The following is a 23,324-nucleotide window of genomic DNA, read 5'->3' as shown; positions in this document are numbered from 1 at the left end:
AACTGTGGTGGCAGGGGCCACTTTAAGGTGGATTGTAAGAAACTCACTATGTGTGTGTTGTATGGTGTTGATGTCATCAACACCATTGGGTTGGAAGTAGGGCCTGCAAACATGATAGAAGATGAAATTTATGCAAATAAATGCCAATAGAAGTAAAATTTCATGTTACTAAATTTGGAGAACAGCAGTCGATCTGGATGTCGACTTTCTGACTGTTGCTGAACCCAACATGAGAACCTTGGATCGTCGATAGACGTTGTGATGCTGCTTTCCTTAATGCTTCTGAACGATTTGTGATGTTACGAGTGATTAGAGGGGACGGATTCGTCTCCGATGAGCTTACAGATCATGTTTTGATAACTACCTATGTTTCTCTGAATATGGAGGCCGAGATGTTTCAATAATTGGTCGTTAATTTAGAGGAATGCAACCGACGCTCCAGAAATCATGTAATCTTGGCTGGTCATTTTAATGCTTGGGGGAATGATCTCTACCCAAAGGTGCTACATTCCAGCGTCTATGTTTGGCATTGCCGGGGTGGTTGTGCGTAATACTCAATTCTTGCCCACGTTCGTTGGTCGTGGAAGGGGATCGGTTGTAGATCTGACTGCTGCTTTAGATCGAATTTCACCTGCGGTTGGTGACTGGAGAATAATTCAGTTAGAACTAGCTAGCGACCATTGTGCGATTTTCTTCGTGGTGTATACGAAGCCTGGATTTGTCCGGACTCAGCGGTGGAAGCCCACTGAGCTATAGACTATAGCTATTGTTGATGGTGTTTCAGACAGTATTGATCCTAATGGCCCTATAACACCTAAAGGGCTAATGACAGCATTGGGTGAAGATTGTTGTTGTGGCGGGCTCCTGGACGGACTGGGCAAAAGATGTGTTTATTGGTGGTTGCAGGATGTTGCCCCTAAGAGGGCGGCCACACTGGCTGCAAGACGGAAACTACAACAGCCATTAGAAGAGGTGATAGAGCTGCGGATGATCTGCTGGTGGCGAATCACCATGCGAGAAATGAGCTGAATACTACTATTAAAGCGGTGAAGCCAAAAGCATGGAAAGACCTCGTTACTAAGTTGGACGTGGACCCTTTGAGTGGAGGGGGGAATATAGACTGGTCATGAACAGGTTTGGTAAAGCTGCTGCCTCTCACTTACGTGATGGATCACCGCAGGCAGTCTCGGAACTCTTTCCAGTCCCTGAGTCGGAATGGCATGAGATGACACCATATACACATGCCGCTTTACGATTGGCGAATTGTCGGAAGCTGCCCTGAGACTGTACCCTTACAAGAGTCCAGGACCTGATCTAATATCCAGTACAATTGTCAAGACACTTGTTATATGGCACATATGGATCGTCTTAGACGCTTTTAATCACGCCTTGGAAGCCTGTTGTTTTTTATCTTGTAGGAAAGATACAAGAATGGTTTTTGATTCCGTAGAAGAAAGACGAAGCCCTAAAGGAGAAGTAAAGGTTTATCACCTCTCCTTTGATAAACGGATAAAAATCAATACAGAAGATGAAGAGGTGTCCTTTGATATGTATCGCGGTTCCACAGGGGTCGGTTCTCGGGCCAATCCTGTGGAATCTTGTCTTTGACAGCGTGTTGCAGTTGGGCTTCCTCGGTGACGTTGAATTGGTGGCCTATGCCGACGCCCTGACTCCCCTGTTCGCAAGTTGAAGGGCTGAAAATTTAGCTGATAGACAAATAAACGAGTGGTTAAAGGCAAGAGACCTGAACCTAGCTCCGGCCAAAATATCTGCCATAGCACTCGCCGGGAGAAGGGTACTCAGAGACATGTTGATTAGAATCGGAGTCACCAAAATTCCCACTTAGAGAACTGTACAATGTCTCGCTGTGTGATTAGAGTCGAACCGCCTGTACAACGAGCACATCAAGAATGTTACTGAGACTATTGCTAAACTAAGTCGGCTCATGAGCTAATCGACAAAAATTCTTTCAGATTATGTGAAATTTTTTTTGTAGTAAATAATGAGATGAATTTTCTTGGATAACAAAATTTACCTTACACTTACTAAGTATATAAATAGTTATAAGATTTTTTCCCTGTCGTCTCTACTACCAATGCAGGAATCTAAAGAGAACAAAAAGATTATCTTTCACTTCCATTTTTTCTTCAGAAAATGATATAAGTAGCAAAATTTACAGAATATACGTATATACTGGACTTGTGATCCATTTTTAATAATTTAAGTACTAGTTTTGTAAGTTGTAAAGTTTATCAAACTGGTACAGGATTACTAAAAGTAATCCTAACTTAGTAAGGAAAGGTTACTAAGTTAATTATTTATTTCATAATTTCTGATTGTTGATTACTTTCCTAGAGGAGAAGCTGACAACGGAATTATTCTAATATGCCATTAATCGGAAAATGTTTTGAAATTAAGTTTTAGAATTTTTGAATGTGTAGCAGAAAAATATATTTATTTTATATGTTTTATATATATTATTTTCATAGTTATATACAGCGATTGCTCGCGTAGTTCTAAAATCGAGCACCTGATATGGGTGAAGTGGTTGGCGTGTCAACATTCATACTAAATACTTTTTGGATTACTACAGGACAGTTACTTCTGTGCAATAAATCAGAACTTAAAAACAAATGTAGGTAGACCACTAGACAGTTCAGATTGTTTTGTGTAGGATGTTCCAAAAAGAACGAATCCCGAGTTTCTATATATTTTATTTGAACTTTAAAAAAAATCATAGCATATATAAATAAATATAATTTCACAATTTTTTCATTGTTTAATAATTAATATCAGATATTGAACATTATATTTTCTTACATGAATGGGGTTTCTTCAGGGTTTATGATATTTTGAGTTAACTCTTCCTTATGTTACTCGTTAGCTCTTTCAAGTCTCAATTTCAGTGTTACTTATACACACAAAAGTATTCAATTCATCAAGTGTGTATTGGTTTGCTTGGAATTTCTCCCGCCACCACCGCATTCGGTCGCCCTAAAGCATAAGACCAAATGTCTGTGCCACGAACGGCTACTGACCATCGAACAGTTTAGCGACAGTATCCTAACACAGCTCCTAGAGCTTACCTAACAGCGTGAGCGGATTATTCGTGGTGCCATACACAATCGGCTTACGTGTCCCAACCGCCCATATATTTGCTAAAATGGGTAGGTGCACTCCGTCAACTACTAAAAATATATACGACATCCATAATAAAATTTTTTTGGTCTAGGCAGCAGTTCTCTGCCACGCCTAGATCGCTGAATTCCAGCAAGTACCTGTCCACCACTTTATAGCGTCATCAAGTGTGTAAGAAATACTCTGAAAAACTACAGTTTGTATACATTCTAAATGGAAAAAAATTTGGTGGTGTAAGATGTAGAGATCTGGTTAACCGCAAGTTTTGAGCTCAAAGGATGACAAAAATATTCTTCCCTCATATGAATTGTTTTTTATTAACTAAGATAGCGCAATCTGTTTAAACCTAAGCTTTTTTGTTTTTCTTTAGTCTGTAAATTAAATAGATAATTTTCATTTTTGTGTGTGTGTATATATATATATATATATATATATATATATATATATATATATATATAAGCTAGATTTTTTTTTCACCCTACCCCCGCGGGCCAAATCCACTACAAAGCAAAGCTCAGCCCAGGGGGTTGTCTACTCAAACGGGCCTATCTCTCCGCCGGCCATAACTCTAGTCCAACAGGTCAGCCCCCGGTTAGATCTTTTCATTGCGTGCCTCTAACCCCTAGGGAGGGGTATCCTAACCCGACTATGACGTTCCTGGAGCCCACCCCAGAAGCCGGGACTCGGTCTTGACGCCAGTGCTTCTAGTGAGAGCACTCTGTGTAGGGCGCTCACACCTGGTCTCGGTCATTTTTTTTTCAGTCTGGTAAATTGAATTAAGGAAGGTACTAATTGGAAATTTGAATATCTGAAATAAAACGGAGAAGTTCCGTATGTTCTATGTTATAAATACATAACTTAAACTATAACCTATTAACTTATTATGGTTTAAAATTTAAAAGAATAATGAATTATAAAAAACAAATCGCAAACTGCACAGTAAAGAGAAAGTTGTGAAATTTGTGTTATAAAATTATGCTTCCGTAAATTCACTGCTATCCTCCTTTATTGTAGTATAAATTTGAGTGAGTGGTAAATATTTCCATATAAATTTTCAATGAATTTGTAAGCATTTGAAACACTAATTTGTGACAGCAAAACCTCTTCATTTTTTTGATGATCGCTAAATATATATATATATATATATATATCGCTGTTATTCTATATGTTTGAAGCTAAAAATAAAGCGATTGTACATAACATAAAAAATAAAATTTAAAACTAAATTTTCAAATGTAATAAAATAGAGAATTTATATTTTAAAATATATTTTATCGGGATTAGAAATTATAAATATTTTATATAAATTATAAATTTCAGAACTATTTAAATTGAAATTCGGAGGTATATTTATCCGAGTTGGACGCAAATGGTTATTATTACATTATATGATGGGTAAAGAGATATAATGCTGTGTGATTGTTGCATTGTGCTGGGATTGAATGGCAGGGAAAATTTAATCAGATGTGAAATCTTGTCACGTTTCGAGTAAAATATATTTTTTTTAGTTTAAGTATTTAATTAGGTAATGGCTGTTAGACGAAAAAGCGTAAAAGAATTTAATAAGAGAAATATATGTTTGAAACAAAGTTGGAAATCTATTGTAACAGAATTAGACACGAACGTCATTAAAAAAGTAAAGCTAAGGATGACTAATGCTCATAAGAAGTTGTATTTTACAGAGAACAAAAGATTGATTTGGAACGGGAACCCCCAACCAAAATTTTTTTTGAGTACTCTTTGCTAAATTCTCACAAGGTTATTATAGATAAGAGGAAAACTTTTCACATTTAGTAGTAAGCTGTCGTATTACTACTTTAAAGTAAGCAATTTTAAGCTATATTGTCTATGTGTATAACGCATACGATAATAGCTTTTTCTTTCCTTTGAATAACGACTTAATTATTCGATAAAAGAAATTATTTAATCATTTTTATTAATTCGTAGTTGTAGAGAAAAAAGAGTATTTATAGACAAGTCTTTATCTACCAACCCCTTCTATCTAAGCTCTCTGTTGGAATTGGAGAAATGTATTGATTAAATTTTTATACCACCATACTACGCGATGCTTGAAGTCACGGGTTTAATTAAATCTGTCTTGATCTCATATCTCAATTGGATTATTGCAGTTTCTTGTTTACTGTATCATTTCATAGAAAACTGCAACAAATTTAATATTCTCTTTACTAGAATTAATTTTATTTAACGGTGATTTTAGTTTTACTGATCGTCTTAAAATCTTAGTTAAAGAAAAAAAAAACAATCCGAGAGTAGGTTTATTCCTACAAAGCATTTCTTGAATACAAAATTATTTATTTATTGAACTACTGTCTGGAAACAGACAGTATTGTTATTTTTAATTTTTAACATTATTTATTTTTTTTTAATTTTCTATATAAAACATAGAATAAAAATACAGTTGGAGTGTAAAATAACGCAAGAATAACTTTTTATTTATGAAAAATACAAATAAATACAATTGTATAATTGAGAAAGCACCTAAAAGAACGTATAATTAAGAAAAAAACACATCTAAGACACTTCAAACAAATAGTATTCAGTATATTTAGAAATCAATGTGCACCGTTCGCGCACACTTTATCACACTGTGCACAATAATTTGGATAAAGAAGAAAATTTAAATAGATACCAAAAATATAAATTTATTACCTTTTATATAAGAAAAATATTGTGAAAACAATGTAATTATTGTTATTTAAAATATTATACAATATAATATGATAATATTATAATAAAAATTACTAAAATTGATTATTATATAAATATATATAAAATTAAAAACTTATTTTGTATACACCGTAATAAATTGTTAAACGGTGTGCTCGGCGTCGTCCCGTACACCGGCTCAGTACAGGCAGTCGGAAGCCGGCGCTTTCCCTATGACATGGACATAAGCCGGAAATACCCGTGACCCGTTAAAAACTGCGTCATGTAGTACTCCACCTCTCCATGCCAGCGCTCCGTCCAGGGGTCTGATCAGAGGGATAAGCCTTGCGGTCCATCGTCCTGTGGTATCGTGGTACCAGGTCTCTCTTGCCATGGGAGAATCGTGTGAGTCCGTTCCTCCTTGGCAATGGTCTCCCGGTCTTTGCCCTGCCATTCGCCTCCTGTAGGTCGCCTTGCGTTCCCTTGCCGAAAGAACGATTGATGTGAAGCTGGTGACCACCAGTACTACAGGCTCGAAAACTGTCCGATACGCGGAAGCAACTCTGCGCCGTGCGCTGCACCTTCGCGAGCCGCTTCCGGTTTCTTTCGAATCTTAATGCCTGGGCCCAAACTTCCGCTCCGTTTAACAGGACGGAATGCACCGTGATCATCAGCAGTCGCCGTCTGCTGGCCTTCGGTTTGCCGACATTCCCCATGAGACGGCTAAGAGCAGTTGTGGCTGTGGCAGCTTTGTCGGCGGCTCTCCGAAACTACTCAGCAAAGCTGAGTTTCCGGTTAATCATACCGAGGTACTTTGCGGCTAGCTTGATCTCGACAACCTCGTCCCCGTTCCCCAGTGGGAGGAGAGGGTCAATACGCTTCTACGTTAGAACCACGATCTCTCTTTTTCGGAGGGCTAGAGACAACCCGTGGTCGTCCAGCCAGGCACTGACTCTGTGTATGGCTCGGTTGAGCCTCAGTTGGGCGCGCTCCACGCCGCGGTCTGCGACAAGTAGCGCAACGTGTCAGCGTCCCCAACCAAGGCCGATTCTTCCGGCATTTCCAGCCTCAGAAAACCGTCATAGACGGCGTTCCAAATTTCGGGGTCGATGACCGACCGTTGCGCCACTCCTGACGTGATCGCAGTCCTACGCCAGCCTGCCGTGGTCTCGTAGATGAGACTGCGGTTCCTCAGGTATGCGTCCACCATTCTGAGGAGATATCGAGGCGCATGGAACGAATGCTTCAGGGTCCGAATCATATCGCTCCACTGTGCAGAGTTGAAATCATTTTTCACGTCTAACGTAACGAAAAAGACCACACGGCGTGAAAAATTATTGTGGTCCTCTGATCACCGCATTGCTTCAACTACCTCTTGAACTGCATCTAGGGTTGATCGACCCTGCCGAAAACCGTACTGATTGTGTGACAGAACACCTGCCTGATTCATCGTCGCAATTAGTCTTTGCTTTAACAGCTTCTCAAATACCTTCCCAGCTGTGTCAATGGGCGACACAATGTACGGTAGGAGGATGGCGACTCTGGATAATAATAATAATAATACGTAATTATTATGAGAACAAATAACATCCCCCTGCACAAGATTAAAAAACATTTTTTCCAATATCAAAATTGTACATGTCATCTTCACAATTAATATTCATTTACATAAATTTATAACGATATTCCGTTTGTAAAACCCCTATTCTTATTTTTCCACAAGAAGTCATATAGTTTTCTTCTTTTACTGCTGTTGCTATAAAAATAGTTTATTTACGCTTTTTATTGACGAGTCAATTATTCATAAAAAAATGAAGGATATTGCAAAAGAAAAAAGTAGATTAATTCACTTGTTAATGCATATACATCGTTAAAAGAATAAACCAAATTTATAATTATATTTAACGATTATAAAATAAAGACCCTTCGAATAATTTAACAGAGATAGTTCACGCAATTTAGTTAGTTTTCTCATATTTTAGAATTACTAATGCACTTACAAGGATAGCTAGAATCCAAAATTATATATATATATATATATATATATAGTTAAAAGATTGAAGAAGGAATTGGGGTTACGCGATAGAATTGGAAGGGCTTGATTGGTGGGTGGTGAAGTTGACAGCATGAGGTAGGGATGAATGTTTCTCGGGTGAAAAACGGCTGCGAATAAATTCACCGAGTTGACTGAATGACGACGACTCGTTCTTCTTCTTCACTTTTCTTCCTTATCTTCATTTTAAGGTAGATTATAAGTCACCGTGTAACATACTTCTTCCCCTGTTTTCTGATATATCCGTTCACCTTCTTAACTAATGCTAGATTTGTTTAAACGTGTGTCTCATAACTTACTGTCTACCACAAATATAGAAATTTAACATTCTCTGAGAGAGAGTGATGTAACACTGTCTTAAATAATATACTGTATTTATTTATTATTGATTTTTTTAAATATAGTGTACAGCTAAATAATTTACATCGCCATAAAATTGCAAGAATCAAGGTAAAATAGAAAATTAAATATCTTCTTTTTTTTTAAAGAAATGTTATAACTTATTCCGTCGCAGCCATCTATTGTCTAACATTTTTAACAAGTGTGAAGTAAATTATTCACTGAGGATTAAGACCTTTCATATATTCATATATAAATGATGTGTTTCATTTTCGAGGAGGAATTCTACTTCTCGTAGTAGATACATTGAACTTAGTAAAATATGTGTCTTGAAAAATATGTAAGCTTTTCATCTAACTGACTCACATCCCTTAACTACCCACACAATAGTGTGGGTAGTTAAAACCAGAGCATTGAGAACTAGAAAAATATTGCTACGATACAGTCAGACAAAACGAAAACATTCTGAAAAAAACATAATGTTCCATAAATATATCAGAAAAATAAATTAATAACGATCTTTTAAAATTAGAATTGAATAAAGAAATATTCTATAAAGAGAAAAATTATAAATATTATCAAGGTAGCTAAGAAAAATTTTCTCTTTGAAATCAGTAGAAAAATATATTTCTATATATATATATATCTTTCTTACTCCTTATTTCCCATAATTTTGCCCCCGTTAAAAAAAAATGATGAAGCCTACCGAATATGAAAAGAGCACAACAGTAGACTCTAACTAAATCGCAAATAAAGGACTACATTAATAAGAAATCAAAATCAGACTTTTAGACCAAGTAGCTGTCGGCTGTCAACTAGAAGGTAAGTCGTGTGTATTATTTATTCCCGACCTGAAGCGGTGTGAAAAAACCAACTCAGTAGAAGCTATAATCAGGTTTATGTTTGAAAGAAGAGCGATTTTTACAGCTCAGTTGCGTTTGTTAATAAAATCAAGGCGGTTCAATATTTTTCAGGTATAAAATAATTTTTCTTTAAGTTTAGTTGATGACGTAAAGTAATTTTGTTGTTTTTTTTAAAAAAAAGTAAAATTAACTCAGCAAAAACTTTATATTGTCTTTTTTTTGTAATTATATTTTAATAATTGTATAACTCTTCTCTACAGCACATAAAGGACTAAGATATATGATAATAATTCTTTGATATATATAATATCAAAGAAAACATGTATTTGCTACATATAAAAATGAAAAAAAAAAAGTTTGATCTTCTTTAGTAAAGAATTAAGGAGAAGAAATTGTTGATCTTTTAACAACATATGTGAGTATTGTAAAACACATTTTTGTTCCCTTATCCATTTTAAGGCTCTTTTTAAAGAATTTTAGTGTCATTTTCTTTTAAGTATTCTTTTTATAGAAAAATAAATTTTATATGTTAGTGTTAAAAAACCAGAGCATTGAGAACTAGAAAAATATGAAAGTATCGAATCTTTATGATGGGAAATATAAACATGTAGCCCTGTAAATAAACCATTTTTGATGAAAGCTTTAGATATTTATAATATTATTTCAATAATTATTCGTTACTAAAATATTGCCATTGTAACATAAGATAAGTGATACATATTTATATGTAATAAAAAATTCAAATTGACTATGTAGCCAATATAATCTCTCCAATGAGTAAATCCTACACTTTAAATCACAAATCATTTGAAAAAATTATCATTCAAATCAATTTAATTCTCTTTTATTCAGTTTGAACTAGGTGCTCTGTTTCATTGAATATTATTTAGAAAATTTATCTTAATTTAGAAAAAAACTAACATCTCAATAATCGTCAAAGTCTATTCTGAGGACTTATTCTAATTTTATCCATCTTAATAAATTTTACATTACATTTTGATTTCAATTTCCAAATTTTTATTCAGTAGAAGAGGAGTTTCTGAATTAACTCAAAGTTTAAAAAAAAATATTTTTTGAATTCTAACACTTCATAAATTAGACCGATTTTGATGATTCTTACTTTGTAGTGGATGTTCTGATAATAGTGTGATATATTTTCCTCATTACTTAAGTGGAAAACTTAGTAAACGAAAATGCGTTGTTATGATTTGAAAATATTATTAATTTTTAATATTACGATATTAAAAAATCGTAATTGTAGCATTATTACTGTAGTCTTATATAATTCTAATTTTAAAAGTATTTTCAAGTAGTCAGAAGTTAAAGGAAGAAAAGTAATACATTTTCCCGCATCCTTCAGGTCCTTAATATGTATTCCCATGTTCTAGGGAACTTAGTCCCTCTTATTGTTGCCTTAGGGACTGAAGATTCCTTTTCTTATTTTTATCAAAAGTCAGTTATCTGACCTTTGAAATTCTAGAACACTATTGTTTTTTTTTTTCAAAGTGAAAACGTATTGTAGGGGAACTTGTATTTAAAATAAAAATAAAATTGTAAAATGAAATATACTTCAAGATTTCATAATTGCCAGAAGTTTATTTTATATGTTTATCATTTTGAAATTAAATAGCAGTTAGCCACAAACACAGTATTTTATTTATTTTTCGTTTCTATGAGAGTAAGATTATTGCCAAAATCTACTTGAAACATTATAAAATAATAATTCAGATATAGCTTTCTTTATACAGACTATGATCAGACTTCGCAGTAAAATGAATTTTTTTTTTTTTTGTTGTAGTATTAATCATGTCTTTACTGCAAAGAGGCTGCATGTAATAAGATGTCAAGTTTAAACGATTGAATATTTATGTTAGAGTATATGTATCTTACAATAACTTATTCATGGGATTATGATAGAAACCTTTTGATAATTATTGTTTCTATTTATCATTGGATTTTAATAAATACAGGAATTATTTATTACGTTTCAAATTATTATTTATTGGATAGTAAGATTAAATTTATGAAAAGTGGACTACGGTTTATAAAAGGTTTATTTATTACGCAAAGCGTAATTACGATTTACATTGCGATTTACATTGGAACACGTTAAAGAACCTACTACACAGTGTAGAAAAAGAAAGAAATAGTAATTTTTGCATTACTCAACAAATTAATAATTTATAAATTCATAAAATAGTTTTAGATAACAGCTAAAAATGTCATTTTGTTACAGGTAAATGTAGAAGATTGGAAATTTCCATTTACCAATTTACCAATCCCAGAGATAAAGAAAAGTTTTCTAATCCCGTAAAAGAAGATGTTTTTTTTTATCTGGTCTACACCGGACAACTTCTTTTCAGTTACAGTTAGTAAGACGGATGAATCAAATACCAAATATAGAAAGAAGAAATATCAAGTATCAAATGGAAGAAGACAGAGATGCACTACTGCAGAGGTCATCGTACCCACAGTGTCATGAAAAAAGCTTTTGTTTTTGTTTTGAATTCATTCGTAACACTTTGCGTGAGAGTAGGATAAAATGTAGAAATATAATACTTAGTTATCGAACCATTATTTACTTATTTTTTTATTTTTAGATTAGTTTTTACATTTCTCGTCATATATAATTCATTCGTTCTGGTACAGATGTTAAGTAAGTACAAACTTATCACATACTATCACAAAGGTAGATAAAAATGTAATTTCAGGAAAATTTTAGCTACAGTTAAGATAGTTGGTCTTTAATAAAGATAAGATCTTTAAAATAAGAAATAAGTGTAAGTCTTAAAAATAAGTCTTTAAAATAAAGACTGATTTCAACCAAAACTATTAAATTCTTCTCAATTCAATGATAAGAGCGAATCTGAGACGAAAGTCTGCTTTCAACATGATCGAAACTCATTTCATCGCATTATATTTCGAAAGGCGTTGACTGAAATTACGTTGAGAGGGAAAGTATCCGTTTTGAGAAACAACTGAAGAGGCTTTACGACGGAACGTGTATCATTCTGCCTAATTATCTTTTAGTCAACCAGTATCCTATCCTGGCTTTCAATTTATTTATGATTAGTCTATCCAAAAAACTATGTTAAATATAGTTTCTACTAGTTTGATTAACATTTTTTAAATTTATTTCAATGATTTTAACCATGATTATTTTCTATTTTTCAGGGTGGAGATAACTTGAACCCTTGAAACAGTGTACAAAGAAATATGGTAAATTTTTATTATTACATGCAGGTTATATCAAATTACATGAGGTTTCGATAATTATTTATGAAATGTAAAAAATTACATTCTGAATTCATTTATTTTAGTAATAATTAGAACACCAATTTCATCTTAAATTTATGTAGTATATATTCAATAATTTTTTTAGCAAAGAAGTTCACTAGAAAAAAGGCTATATAAATTAAAATTGTAACGTTAATTAATTGATCTGTAAATAAAATAATTCAATTAATTCAAAAATCTGTTAAACAATATGTAGTAAATACATACTTCGTTTAACTGTAACTACATCATTTTTAAAAATAACGTTATTTCTGCAACCTGTGTTGTCATTCATTCAGATTGTAAATTACAAAGCGATTCAGCAGCTCAATTTTTAAGAAATAAATGTCACCTTTCGTTCATATTTTCTAAAGTTATGCCGTTAACACATGAGGAAAGTGAACAAACCACAGCCGAATTCAATAATTTTTAATTTATACTATTTTACATAGCAAGCTTTTTAGAAAACGTATGAGAGAGATTATTATAAGCGCATATTTAAAGTAACTATTTCATGGAAGCATATATTTATATATATATATATATATATGTAATGTAATCATATGAACTGACATTCCGCTGAGTACATTATCAGCAACCGATGTCTGATTTGGAAAAACTAATGAATTATAAAACGTTGTTGTAAATTTTTCTCTACAAACCATTACGGTCAAGTTCAGAACTTTATTGGAGCCGAACGAATCAACAGGTTTTCTAATGCCAATTAAAGATATACTGAAGCGTTAGGAGCAATGGGAGTCAGTTCACTATCGGGATTTCTTTCCCTGACCGACGATTCGATTCTTATCGTAGAATATATCTTCCACACTGATGCATTTCGTTAAAATTTCATATCTAGTAAATATAAATTAATGTTAAGTGAATAGTTAAATGCTTTTCTTCGGTGTCGATCTAGTTTTGAAACAAATCCAGCTATGATTAGACGCTTAAAGTTGAAATATATTAGAAGGACTAGGTGGACACTGAAAGAATATGGATTTTAATATTTTTATTTTGATATATTTATCTCTTCTGAGAGCCTTAAATAGTAAAATATAAGCCTCACTTACGTCTTGCTTTTGAATTTTTGACGTTTTCCGAATGAACTGTTCAGTATTATATGTTTTCGATCTGTGTCCCAGATAACTGAACTTAGATCCACGTCTGATATTAGAATGAATAGCGAGGTATAGCGGCATGATTAAAAACCTCATCTAATATAGAACAATACATACGCATCAGGTATTTCCTTTCAAGTTCTGGACCTCATCCGTATGAGATAGTCCTTATTATAGTAGCTGGATATTTATTCAAGATTCGTCCTACTATATTTGTGTTTGGTTTCGTTCATGTTTTTTAGTCATAAATCTTATGCCTAAATGAACCTACATAGATTAAAAGTTAACTAAAGGAAAGAATATGTTATGAGTTTAAATATAAAATACTTTTAAAAAATTGTTCCAGGAAATATATTAAAGCAATGTTAGTAAAGTATTATTGAGATATACTTCCATTCTTGAGTCAATTTTGATTTTAAATTGATGTGTATGTGCGAGAATCTATTTATAACTACATGTATGTTGTGGTTATTATTATTTTATAATAATGTAATTTTTATAATTTTTTTTTTATATTGCACGTACCTGTCCTTTTTGGTAGTTGTCAACCATGAGAAGCCAATTATAGCGTTGATAGCGTAATCAACAGGAATTACTTCGGCGATATATTCGCCTTTACAATACATTGTTCTTATAACTCCTTTCGCTCCTCCAACTAGCAGTCCCATCGGGCCGTTGAGATTGTCAACCCATCCAGGAACAGGCTCCTTCCAAGCCGGTACCACTGAAATGACAAAAACTTATAATTTAAATAATTTTAGTTTTTCACGGGTGAGCTTTGTAATTTTATGATTTTTCGTGGATCGTTTTTCATTAACTAATAAATTTCTAAAATAAATCATTCCTAAAATATAAAAATAACTAATGGGTTTTATTCATCAATAGCAAAGATTATTTCAAGCATTAAAAACATTACTGTTCCACCTCAAACTTATTAACAATAACTAACTTAAAGTATCTCAGTAACAAAGTTTCCCAAACAATTATTTAAAAAAAAAAAAGAAACATTTTTTCTTTCATTAAATGTAGAAAGGTGAATGATTACTAATTTGTTACTTTACGACAATAAAATACATGCCCTGTATTTCCAAAAACTTTTGATGCAATAAAGAATCCGAGTTAAAGATTCACTAGTCACTCTTACTTTTCCTCTCTGCAGTAATGATATTCGTAGTACACAAGAAGGGTGTTTAATCTTAAAGAGCAGCCATCTTATCACGTTAAACTGAATGCAGACGTCACTCTGGCTTGAAGTGCAAATGACTCAGAAGAATCAATTTATTCCTCACTTTTTCTAGTAAGTATCGGATATTTATTCATAAGCGTGACTGTCCATTTTTGTGCGATCCTTATATATCCTGTCACATCATCTACAGCTGTTATAATTATATTGTTAAACAGGACCTATAAAATATTGTTGGTAATGAAATATTAAGAAAATATATTCCCTATCATTTTTTAATATTAAATAATTAATAGCAGATACCTTAATCAATTAAAGGAAGAGAAACTGTATTTTATTTTTCTAATTCATTTTTAAGAAAACACTCAAAATTAAGAGAATAAAAATTATACGTATTTACTTTCCTCTGTTTCTTAAATCGGTATTTACTATTCAAATACAGAAACTGTTGGAAACTATACACGAATTCTTATTCTAATTAATAAACAATTAAATCGAAACTAATAAAAGGTCATTTTTAATGAATTTAAAACATATACTGGAGAAAAAATCAAGCTACCATCTTGTATACTGAAAATTATTTTTAATGTTTTACTTAATATTGACTAATAATATTATACATTTAAATATACGCAAGCTTAAAACATTTAAATCTCGTTTAAATATCCGTTCTGACGACTATAATCAGTTACTTCGTTTTGAGAAACCGCCCGTCGAGTAGCCTACCTAACGTTTGTGTTCTTAAAGAAATCAATTGAAAATGAAAAAGGAAGACCTGCTTTAATGTTCCAGAAAAGGGCTTCTTTACCCTTTTCTGAATTACAAAAGATAATAAAGATGCAATCTCTTGTAACTTTATGAATTCTATACCTCTTAACAAGTACTTTTTTCTAAAATAAAATGAATTTTGGTTAGAAAATTTATTAGTAGATCGATGAAAAATCGTTGATTAGTCGTGTGTTGCTGTCATCTGGGTAAAAAGCCATCTGCCCAGGAACTTTAGGTGGTATATTTTCTGTCGCCTTGAGGTGACTTGAGAGTTTTTCTAAGTGAGATCGTTTGAAGATCCAGTCCTCGAACGGTAAATCGACTAATCTTATCACCTTACCTAATCCTTCGTCCTTATGATTTTAAAGAAGTGTCCAAAAGTTATTTAAATGCCAACAAGACCTAAGGAGTCGACTGAAAAACTCATTCCTAAACGTTAGGAGTTACAATATACAAGAATTTATCTCGTCAAGCCAACTGTACGTGACACGACATCAGATGACTATTGCGCATACGTAGTGGGGTCTGTGTTGATCATTATTGATAATATTCTTCAAGCGCTTTGTTTTTCCTGTCCGGATTGTTTCTCTTTTTATTTTATATCAATTATGGATGAAGTGGAGAAAAGGGAATCAAGGAATAAAGATTACTTCGTATTCAGCAAATTATAGTTGTCAAATTTTTTTAATCGATCACAACGATAGTTGTGATTCGTGAAAATAATTCAAGTAAGCCTGCAAAACAAGTGAATTATAACTTATAATATTTTATTTATTACTCACTTTTAAATGATTAATATTCCAGGTAAATATTTTGGGTATGAACAATCCAATTTTTAACGAGATTTATCTAATCAAGTCGGTTTCTCTTTTATTTTTGAAATTTCTAAGTTGGAGTCTAACATAGTAAAAATATTAAAGCAAATATGGTACTTTTAAAAACAACATCGTAAAGGAAAAATTTACTAAGGTAATATATGCCAGCAGCGGTGTACACTTACTGCCATATACCATCAACAATAATATTGTTGAGCTACTGACTGATTTTAAATATCTTTTCATTTGCAGTGATTAAAGGATTTATTGAACAATATTATTGTTTGATGTGGATTGGAAGGTTGTACGTAAATTACAATAGAAAAATAATGAAACTGATCTGACACAGTTTTCCCGTTTAAATGTTTTTTATGGGGATTTTCTAATATCGATTCTGTCGTTCGGTTTTTATACCATATAATAAACTAAACCAAGATATCGATGATTTGTTTATCGTAAAAAAATTTATGTTATGTAATGAATTTAAATAGAAAGTTTATAACTCAATAAAATTCTGCTGCTGGAAATTAAACATTACATTTTTTGAGTTTTAAGATTTAATAAAGTTTTGAATTTAAAATTAAAGACACATTAACAGTAACTCATATATTTATGGTTTCATAATACCTATATAAAGAATAATTTATGAATTGAAGGATATGTTGTTATTCAATAAAAAAATTTAATTAATTTTTGTGATATGTATTCGTCAATTACCAGTGAGATGTAACGTTAGTTTTTTTACGATAATCTAAAACGTCTGAATTTTTTTAGGTATTTGTTATAAATTGAATGGATGTAATAAATCTTCTTTTTTAATTTTTTTTATTAATATTATCATTGCATGCCCTAACCTGAATATAGCATCATATTTAATTGGTTTAGACTAAAAAAAGTAATACAGTAAAAATTATAACAAAGATTTATACAAACGTGAATACTTTGTGTCTACCTCTTAATTGCCAATCGAAAATGTTTCACAAAGTTGTCAAAAATTTGTAAAGATCAAAATTTCTGTGATCTTTGACCCAATCCCAGAAGTTTCGGAAGTGTCAGCAAAGAAACTTAATGCCAGGTTCTTTTCTGTCTTCCATTTTGTCACGCAGAAGTATTTCAAAACAAGAAGAAACATTAATTTGAATACTTTATTACTTGACCAATCCCGTCTTTCTCTTTGACAGTTTTACCTGTTCAGTCACTTCACTAGAAATGTTTCTGTTAATGGAAATAACGTCTATGAACATTTATGTATGTCTATTTATGCACATAGCAGATTCTTCAGTCAATTTATACCTTAGAAAAACCAGTCGATTTTTACACTACTTTTCATCGAGATCAATTATCACTCCACACAAAAATAGCATTGTGCAAGTTTAATAAGATTTAAAAAAATAATAATACAATTTAATCTGGAAATATATCCTTTATTTTCACAATCTGTATGAAACAAATGATATTAATCTACATGAGAATATGTTCCATATAGATTATCTTTAGCTGATTTTTACGGTTTTTTTATATTGTAATTATTTATAACCATTTTTCCAAATGCACATTTGTAAGAAAAATCTTTATAAGTACTTTAGAACTCGATTTATCCATCTCATCGAAAAATTTGTTGGTCATTATGTTTAACAAGTGAAATAAATAATAATTCTTATTTTTTAAGTCCTTTAACTCTGACGCTGTGTACGAATCTAAAAATATATTATATATATATATATATATATATCGTATATATATATATATATATGTTTATATACATATACATAATATATATATATATATATATATACGACGTATATAAATGTCATATAAATTAATGTCATATAAATTAACACATATACACACGTTTATGTGTGTATATGTGCGCACACTGGCCCTAATTTGCGCGCTCGAGTAGCAAATATTAGGGCTTAGCCTTCTATAGATTGGTTAAGGTAAACGTTATATCTGCAGAATGGAATGTAATATAATTCAACCTAATTGTAGTCAAAATGAGCCGATGGCTGATCAAATACTGTCAAAGCTACACTGTAAAATGTTTGGTAAAGTACACTTTCTTCTTTTCATGAATAAATAAAATTTTTTTTAAATAACTATACATTATGTTTAATATTAAACAGATTTATCTTTCACTTACCGATAGGTGGCCTCACAATTGATACGGGTAATTTAGGGTAATGCTTCTCAACAAGTGTTTCTGCTAGTCGTTTTGAGTACGTGTAACAATTAGGATGAGGCCCAAGTAACCTATTAACAAAAGAAAATCAGATGTTAAACAATAGCTTCATTAACTGATAATATTACATTTGGAATATTGTACGGCTTCTAAATTGTAACTAAGAGTTTCTGCATGGTAAATAATCTGCATCAGTAAATACTTTGTATTCAAAAGCAAGCTTCAGGTATACATTTAATTTAAATACGCTTTGTTTCTTTCTATAACATAGCAACGTTTTTACGACTAATGTAAATTATCTTAATTAAAAGTATAAATTCGTCTAATAATAAAACTTCTGAATTTATTTTATGTGACAGCTCAAAATGTGATTCCGCTGTGCAGAAAAGTGAATGACGGTGCAAATAAAATGTATATTTAATTATATCTAAAGATATAAAAAGTTTCATTCGCTGCTTGCATTGTCTAGTAATGAAACAATAACACAGAGGGTTTATTCTAAGTACAGTGTAATTTATATATGTTTCCAAAAGCCACTTTACGTTGAAATTTTTTCTTTTCATTTTAAATTACTAATATTTATTTCTTAATTCTATAAATTTTAAAGTTCAATTTTGACTTTCTTTAAATAATGTCATTCTTATTTAAAATTTAGTGAAAAAAATATATTTTAGTTAATTATATATTATGCAATCAATCAACCGTTCTTTTACTAAATATTATATTATTTATACCTAGAAGGAATAACTAAACAGCATTGCAGTATAAATAAGTGTGATTCCTTTATTCGGAATTGCAGGCACGGGGAAGTATACTAAAAAATCATATTACATAACACGATAAACATATAATTAATTATGTATAATAAATGTAAAATTTATTGGTAAACAATACCTAATAATAAGTAGAATGTGAATAATAAATAATCGATTACACAAAAAAGTAATAAGCTATTTTTAATTTGTTTACCCATAGACTTTTAACCTATTTACAATTCTGAAGGATAATCTGAAAAAAAATTACACTTCTTTGCTGTTTTTTAGTGACCTAATGATATAATTTGTTAAAACAAGGTATTTAAGATTTTATAATGAATGACTTAAAGTAATTTTTTTGCGGACTTACATCTTTGAGCGAGTATTTTTTTCTTGAAATAAATCTATAAATAAGAGTAACGTAAAGAATTAAATTACGTTTAGATTTAGACTAAAGGATCCAGCTGAATCAAGAAATTACTCTTTTTCATTTTGTGAACTGTCATGTCTTTTCTTCGTTGTAACGCTAATTACTCATAATGGATGGGTCCCATCTGCCCGTTTAGCAGTCTTCTGATGATATATCTCCCTAGTGTTCAGCTGGAGTTATTCTGCGTTTCGCAGAATTTTTGAAGGAAAATCAAGAAAGATATGAAAAGAATTATAAATATAGATATTTACTAAGCACATGGGGTAGATAGAGCAACTAGATACATTTTTTTTATCGTGTGTTTTTTCACATTTTTTCATGGAATTATGTTAAACGTTTGATAAACAACAGTTTTTGAATTATATAAATATATCACCTAAATAATTCTTCAGTAAATTCTGGTAACCTTAGTTTCTTTGTTTGCGGTTCAGTAACGGATTTTGTATAATCTAAATATTTTCTGCTAGTTTTTTGTTTAATGAATTAAAAAGGTGATTAATTAAACTTCTGATTCTGCTAGAGCACCAGCATTTAACTTATGATCTATAGACTAATAAAATGTACTATTATTATAAACTTAATTTATTAAATGGTCTTTGAATGGTTTTTTTAGAAGAGTTTTTAATTTTAAGAATAATTTTTCTTTACTTTCAAAATGTCGGTTGGATTTTTAACCGATCTCTTTACAATAATTTTTCTATTCGTTCTAAATAAATATATCTGTCTGTTCTTTAAGAGGTAGTGTGCAAAATTCTGTTAACAAGATATATAATATAGATATATACCAGTATTTTGTAATGATTTCGGAATAATGAACTATTATTTTATTTAATACTATTTTTCGTTTCTTTCAACACAAAATACTGACCTCATACAAAATTAAACCACTGTTTTGTCACAAAAATTAAAAATAATGATTAGTAGTTATTTTACACTTACCTCAAGTTACATATAGATTGAAAAAAGAATCTTATTGAAACGTGCTATGAAATATCATGTGAAGTGTCACTAAACATTGTTTTCCTAGCAGATACTTAAAATTTCATATCAGACCAATGTTTGTAAACAGAAGTTATATAAATAATACAACGTATATGCGTTCAGAAGTGCAGTAAGTGTAAATTCATTAAAAAAATAATATGTATTTTTGTTTAAAAAAAAATAATAAAAAAGTAAACTGCAGTATGGAAATGTAAATGTAACGTTCAATTCTGAAAATATAAAATAAGGTGTCAAGTTAGTCTTTTTTCATTGATTTCTTGTTACAACAAAAAATAGGTAGGTTTAGTATGATAACTATTCAAACGGTCATCTGACTAACGACAGGAGAACTTTCAACCGTATTGATGTAGTCAATACCTTTTTTATTTTTTCTAGGGATGTTTGGTATATTATTTTAATTTCATGAAACACTTGGAACGGAAGTAATTATACTAATAAATTTACCACCAGCCAAAATCTAATTTGGTAAATAGATCAGTTCCCTGGTATACTGTGCGTGAAAGTATAATAAAATGCTTTACTATAGGCCAATCGCAAAACGTTTTATATGCTTAGATTCATTTTGTTGTCTTACTAATTACATGTATGTGTTACAGGCTACGAATTACCAAAACTAACATATATCATTTAAAAAAAGCACTTTCTTCATAGTATGTGAAATATTGAGGATAGGGAATTTTCTGTATTTTAAAAGTAACGTTTACTTTTGAAATACAGTAAATAATGGTTGTGTTATATTACCGTTGAATTCGAAGCTTGTTTAGATTAGAATCCCATAAAATTAAATAAAACTATTTACTTTTTCTGTTAATCTATATGTTATCATTGCATTATAGAAGATGTTACATTAAAAAGTATCTTGTTTGATTAATTTTTGACCTAATTTGAGTTTACACCATGTCAAGGCTTGAAAATAATTCTAAAATTATCCCCCATTAAAAATCTAACTAATGTGAGTGTGTAAAAAAAAATTATTTTAAATAAGTGGTTACTAACGATGCCAGTCGGGCATAGTATCTTTTCATACGATACCAATTTCCACGGGAATAATGACAGTAGCTGCTGATGCCTGATTTTTTCATTATAACAGTATACTGAAAAGAGTACTTTAACAACATGGTATAAAAAAATCTGATGTGGACACCACGTGACTTTCTTGTACGCCTATTAAATTACATATACACCTTTTTTTTAAACTGGAAAGTACATAAAATTTTATTACATTAATAATTTTTTCATTTTTTTTAATTGTTATTACTGAATTATAATTTATTGTAAAATTTCTGTTACTATCACGGATTAATAATTATTAATAAATCAATATGTTTAAATTAAAAAAGAGATAAAATCGGATTCCTACCGATGTGCCTTTCCCTTGTAACATCCAAATATTTCATTAACAAAAATTTTATTTGGCTATAACTATAGAACCAGTGAAAATAAGTACTACTTATGATACATTGTTGAAAAGCTCTCAATGAGGGTTTATTACTGCAGTTAAGAAAAATTCCAACATCCATTTTATTTTGGATTTTGAGCTTTTTTGGACACTTTTGGTCCAGTTGATTGCAATCAAAAGTGGAGCTTCACAACTAGATGTTACAACACTCATAAATCCAAAATTTCAACATCCTACAACTAATCGTTTTTGAATTATTTCTCGAATAATTCAAAAACGTACGTATGGATCTCGTCCATACGTACGTACAGACGTCACGCCAAAAGTAGTCAAAATGGATTCAGGGATTCTTTACTTCGTACAAGGAAGTAAAAAGATCTGGTAAATGGTATTATAAATTGCTGTTTATAAGACAAGGCAGCGCCTAATAATTTTCTTGTAAAAGTTATTGTTTATCGCTAGTTTACAACAAACATTAATTCAAATTTTTATTTAAAAATATCACTTCATCGGTGGTATAATAATAGTTGCTTTCATTTAACTATTGCACCTGTTTTTCTTACTCATCTTATTAAACGTTATTAAACGTTACAGTTAAATAGATTTTTAAGGCTAGCTATTTCTGATTAAAATAATCATTACCGATTTTATTTGGAAATTTATCGAAAACTAGAAAATTGCTCTTCATAAATGTCCACATTTGAAGAATATAATGAAAAAAAAATTGTTATCGGGACCAAAATAGGATATAGATATAAAAAAATTATTTATTTTTTTCTAGTTTTTTATTAAAACAAAATTTCATTTATAAAATTTTAAAGTGAGTGACTGAGAAGTAATATAAGTTCAATCCTTATCCTTTCAATTATAACTTCAATTTATTATCCGTTCTGTGATCGAGTTAATAAACTTTAAGATTATCAGAAAAGATATAACGGGAGAAGCAAAGTATTTCCAGTTCTTTACTTTCTCACTCCTAGTTAACACTCTCCACTCAATCAACTCACTCCATCTCAACTCAAATTATCATTAGCACAATTACACGACTTTTAAAACAAGTGTATATAATATACATGACAGTTAAAACAAGTAACAAGATTTTTAAAACTGTAACTAGTTTTTAGATTAATTTTTATTCATCTTTAAATTTATAAATAAAGTAAACGTTAGGGTGCGACTTCTGTATTATCATTACTATGCTGTAACGTGTATTCGGGTTACGTAAGTTTATGCGAAGGGGGGTACGAAGCAAATAATGTCACAGATTATTGTAAATGTTAAGCCTGTTTGTTAAGTATTGAGCAGATCCGTTATCTTATAGTTTGGGTGGAGGATT

General features: G+C 31.0%; 1 protein-coding gene across 2 annotated transcripts in view; it reads right to left on the bottom strand.

Moving 5' to 3' along the window:
* The window catches only part of LOC142327909 (putative fatty acyl-CoA reductase CG5065), a 242,697-nt gene that overhangs the window by 75,999 nt on the left and 143,374 nt on the right, over positions 1 to 23,324 (bottom strand). For both annotated transcript variants that reach the window (XM_075371278.1, XM_075371284.1), the window contains 2 exons: positions 18,364 to 18,473; positions 13,980 to 14,178 (listed from right to left, as the gene is read on the bottom strand). In XM_075371278.1, coding sequence (XP_075227393.1) covers positions 13,980 to 14,178; positions 18,364 to 18,473 — 309 coding nt within the window. The remainder of the gene's footprint in view (positions 1 to 13,979; positions 14,179 to 18,363; positions 18,474 to 23,324) is intronic.

The sequence above is a fragment of the Lycorma delicatula genome, chromosome 1 (assembly GCF_047948215.1).
Source record: "Lycorma delicatula isolate Av1 chromosome 1, ASM4794821v1, whole genome shotgun sequence".
Classification (NCBI taxonomy): domain Eukaryota; kingdom Metazoa; phylum Arthropoda; class Insecta; order Hemiptera; family Fulgoridae; genus Lycorma; species Lycorma delicatula.
This window is presented reverse-complemented; position numbering and strand designations above follow the sequence as displayed.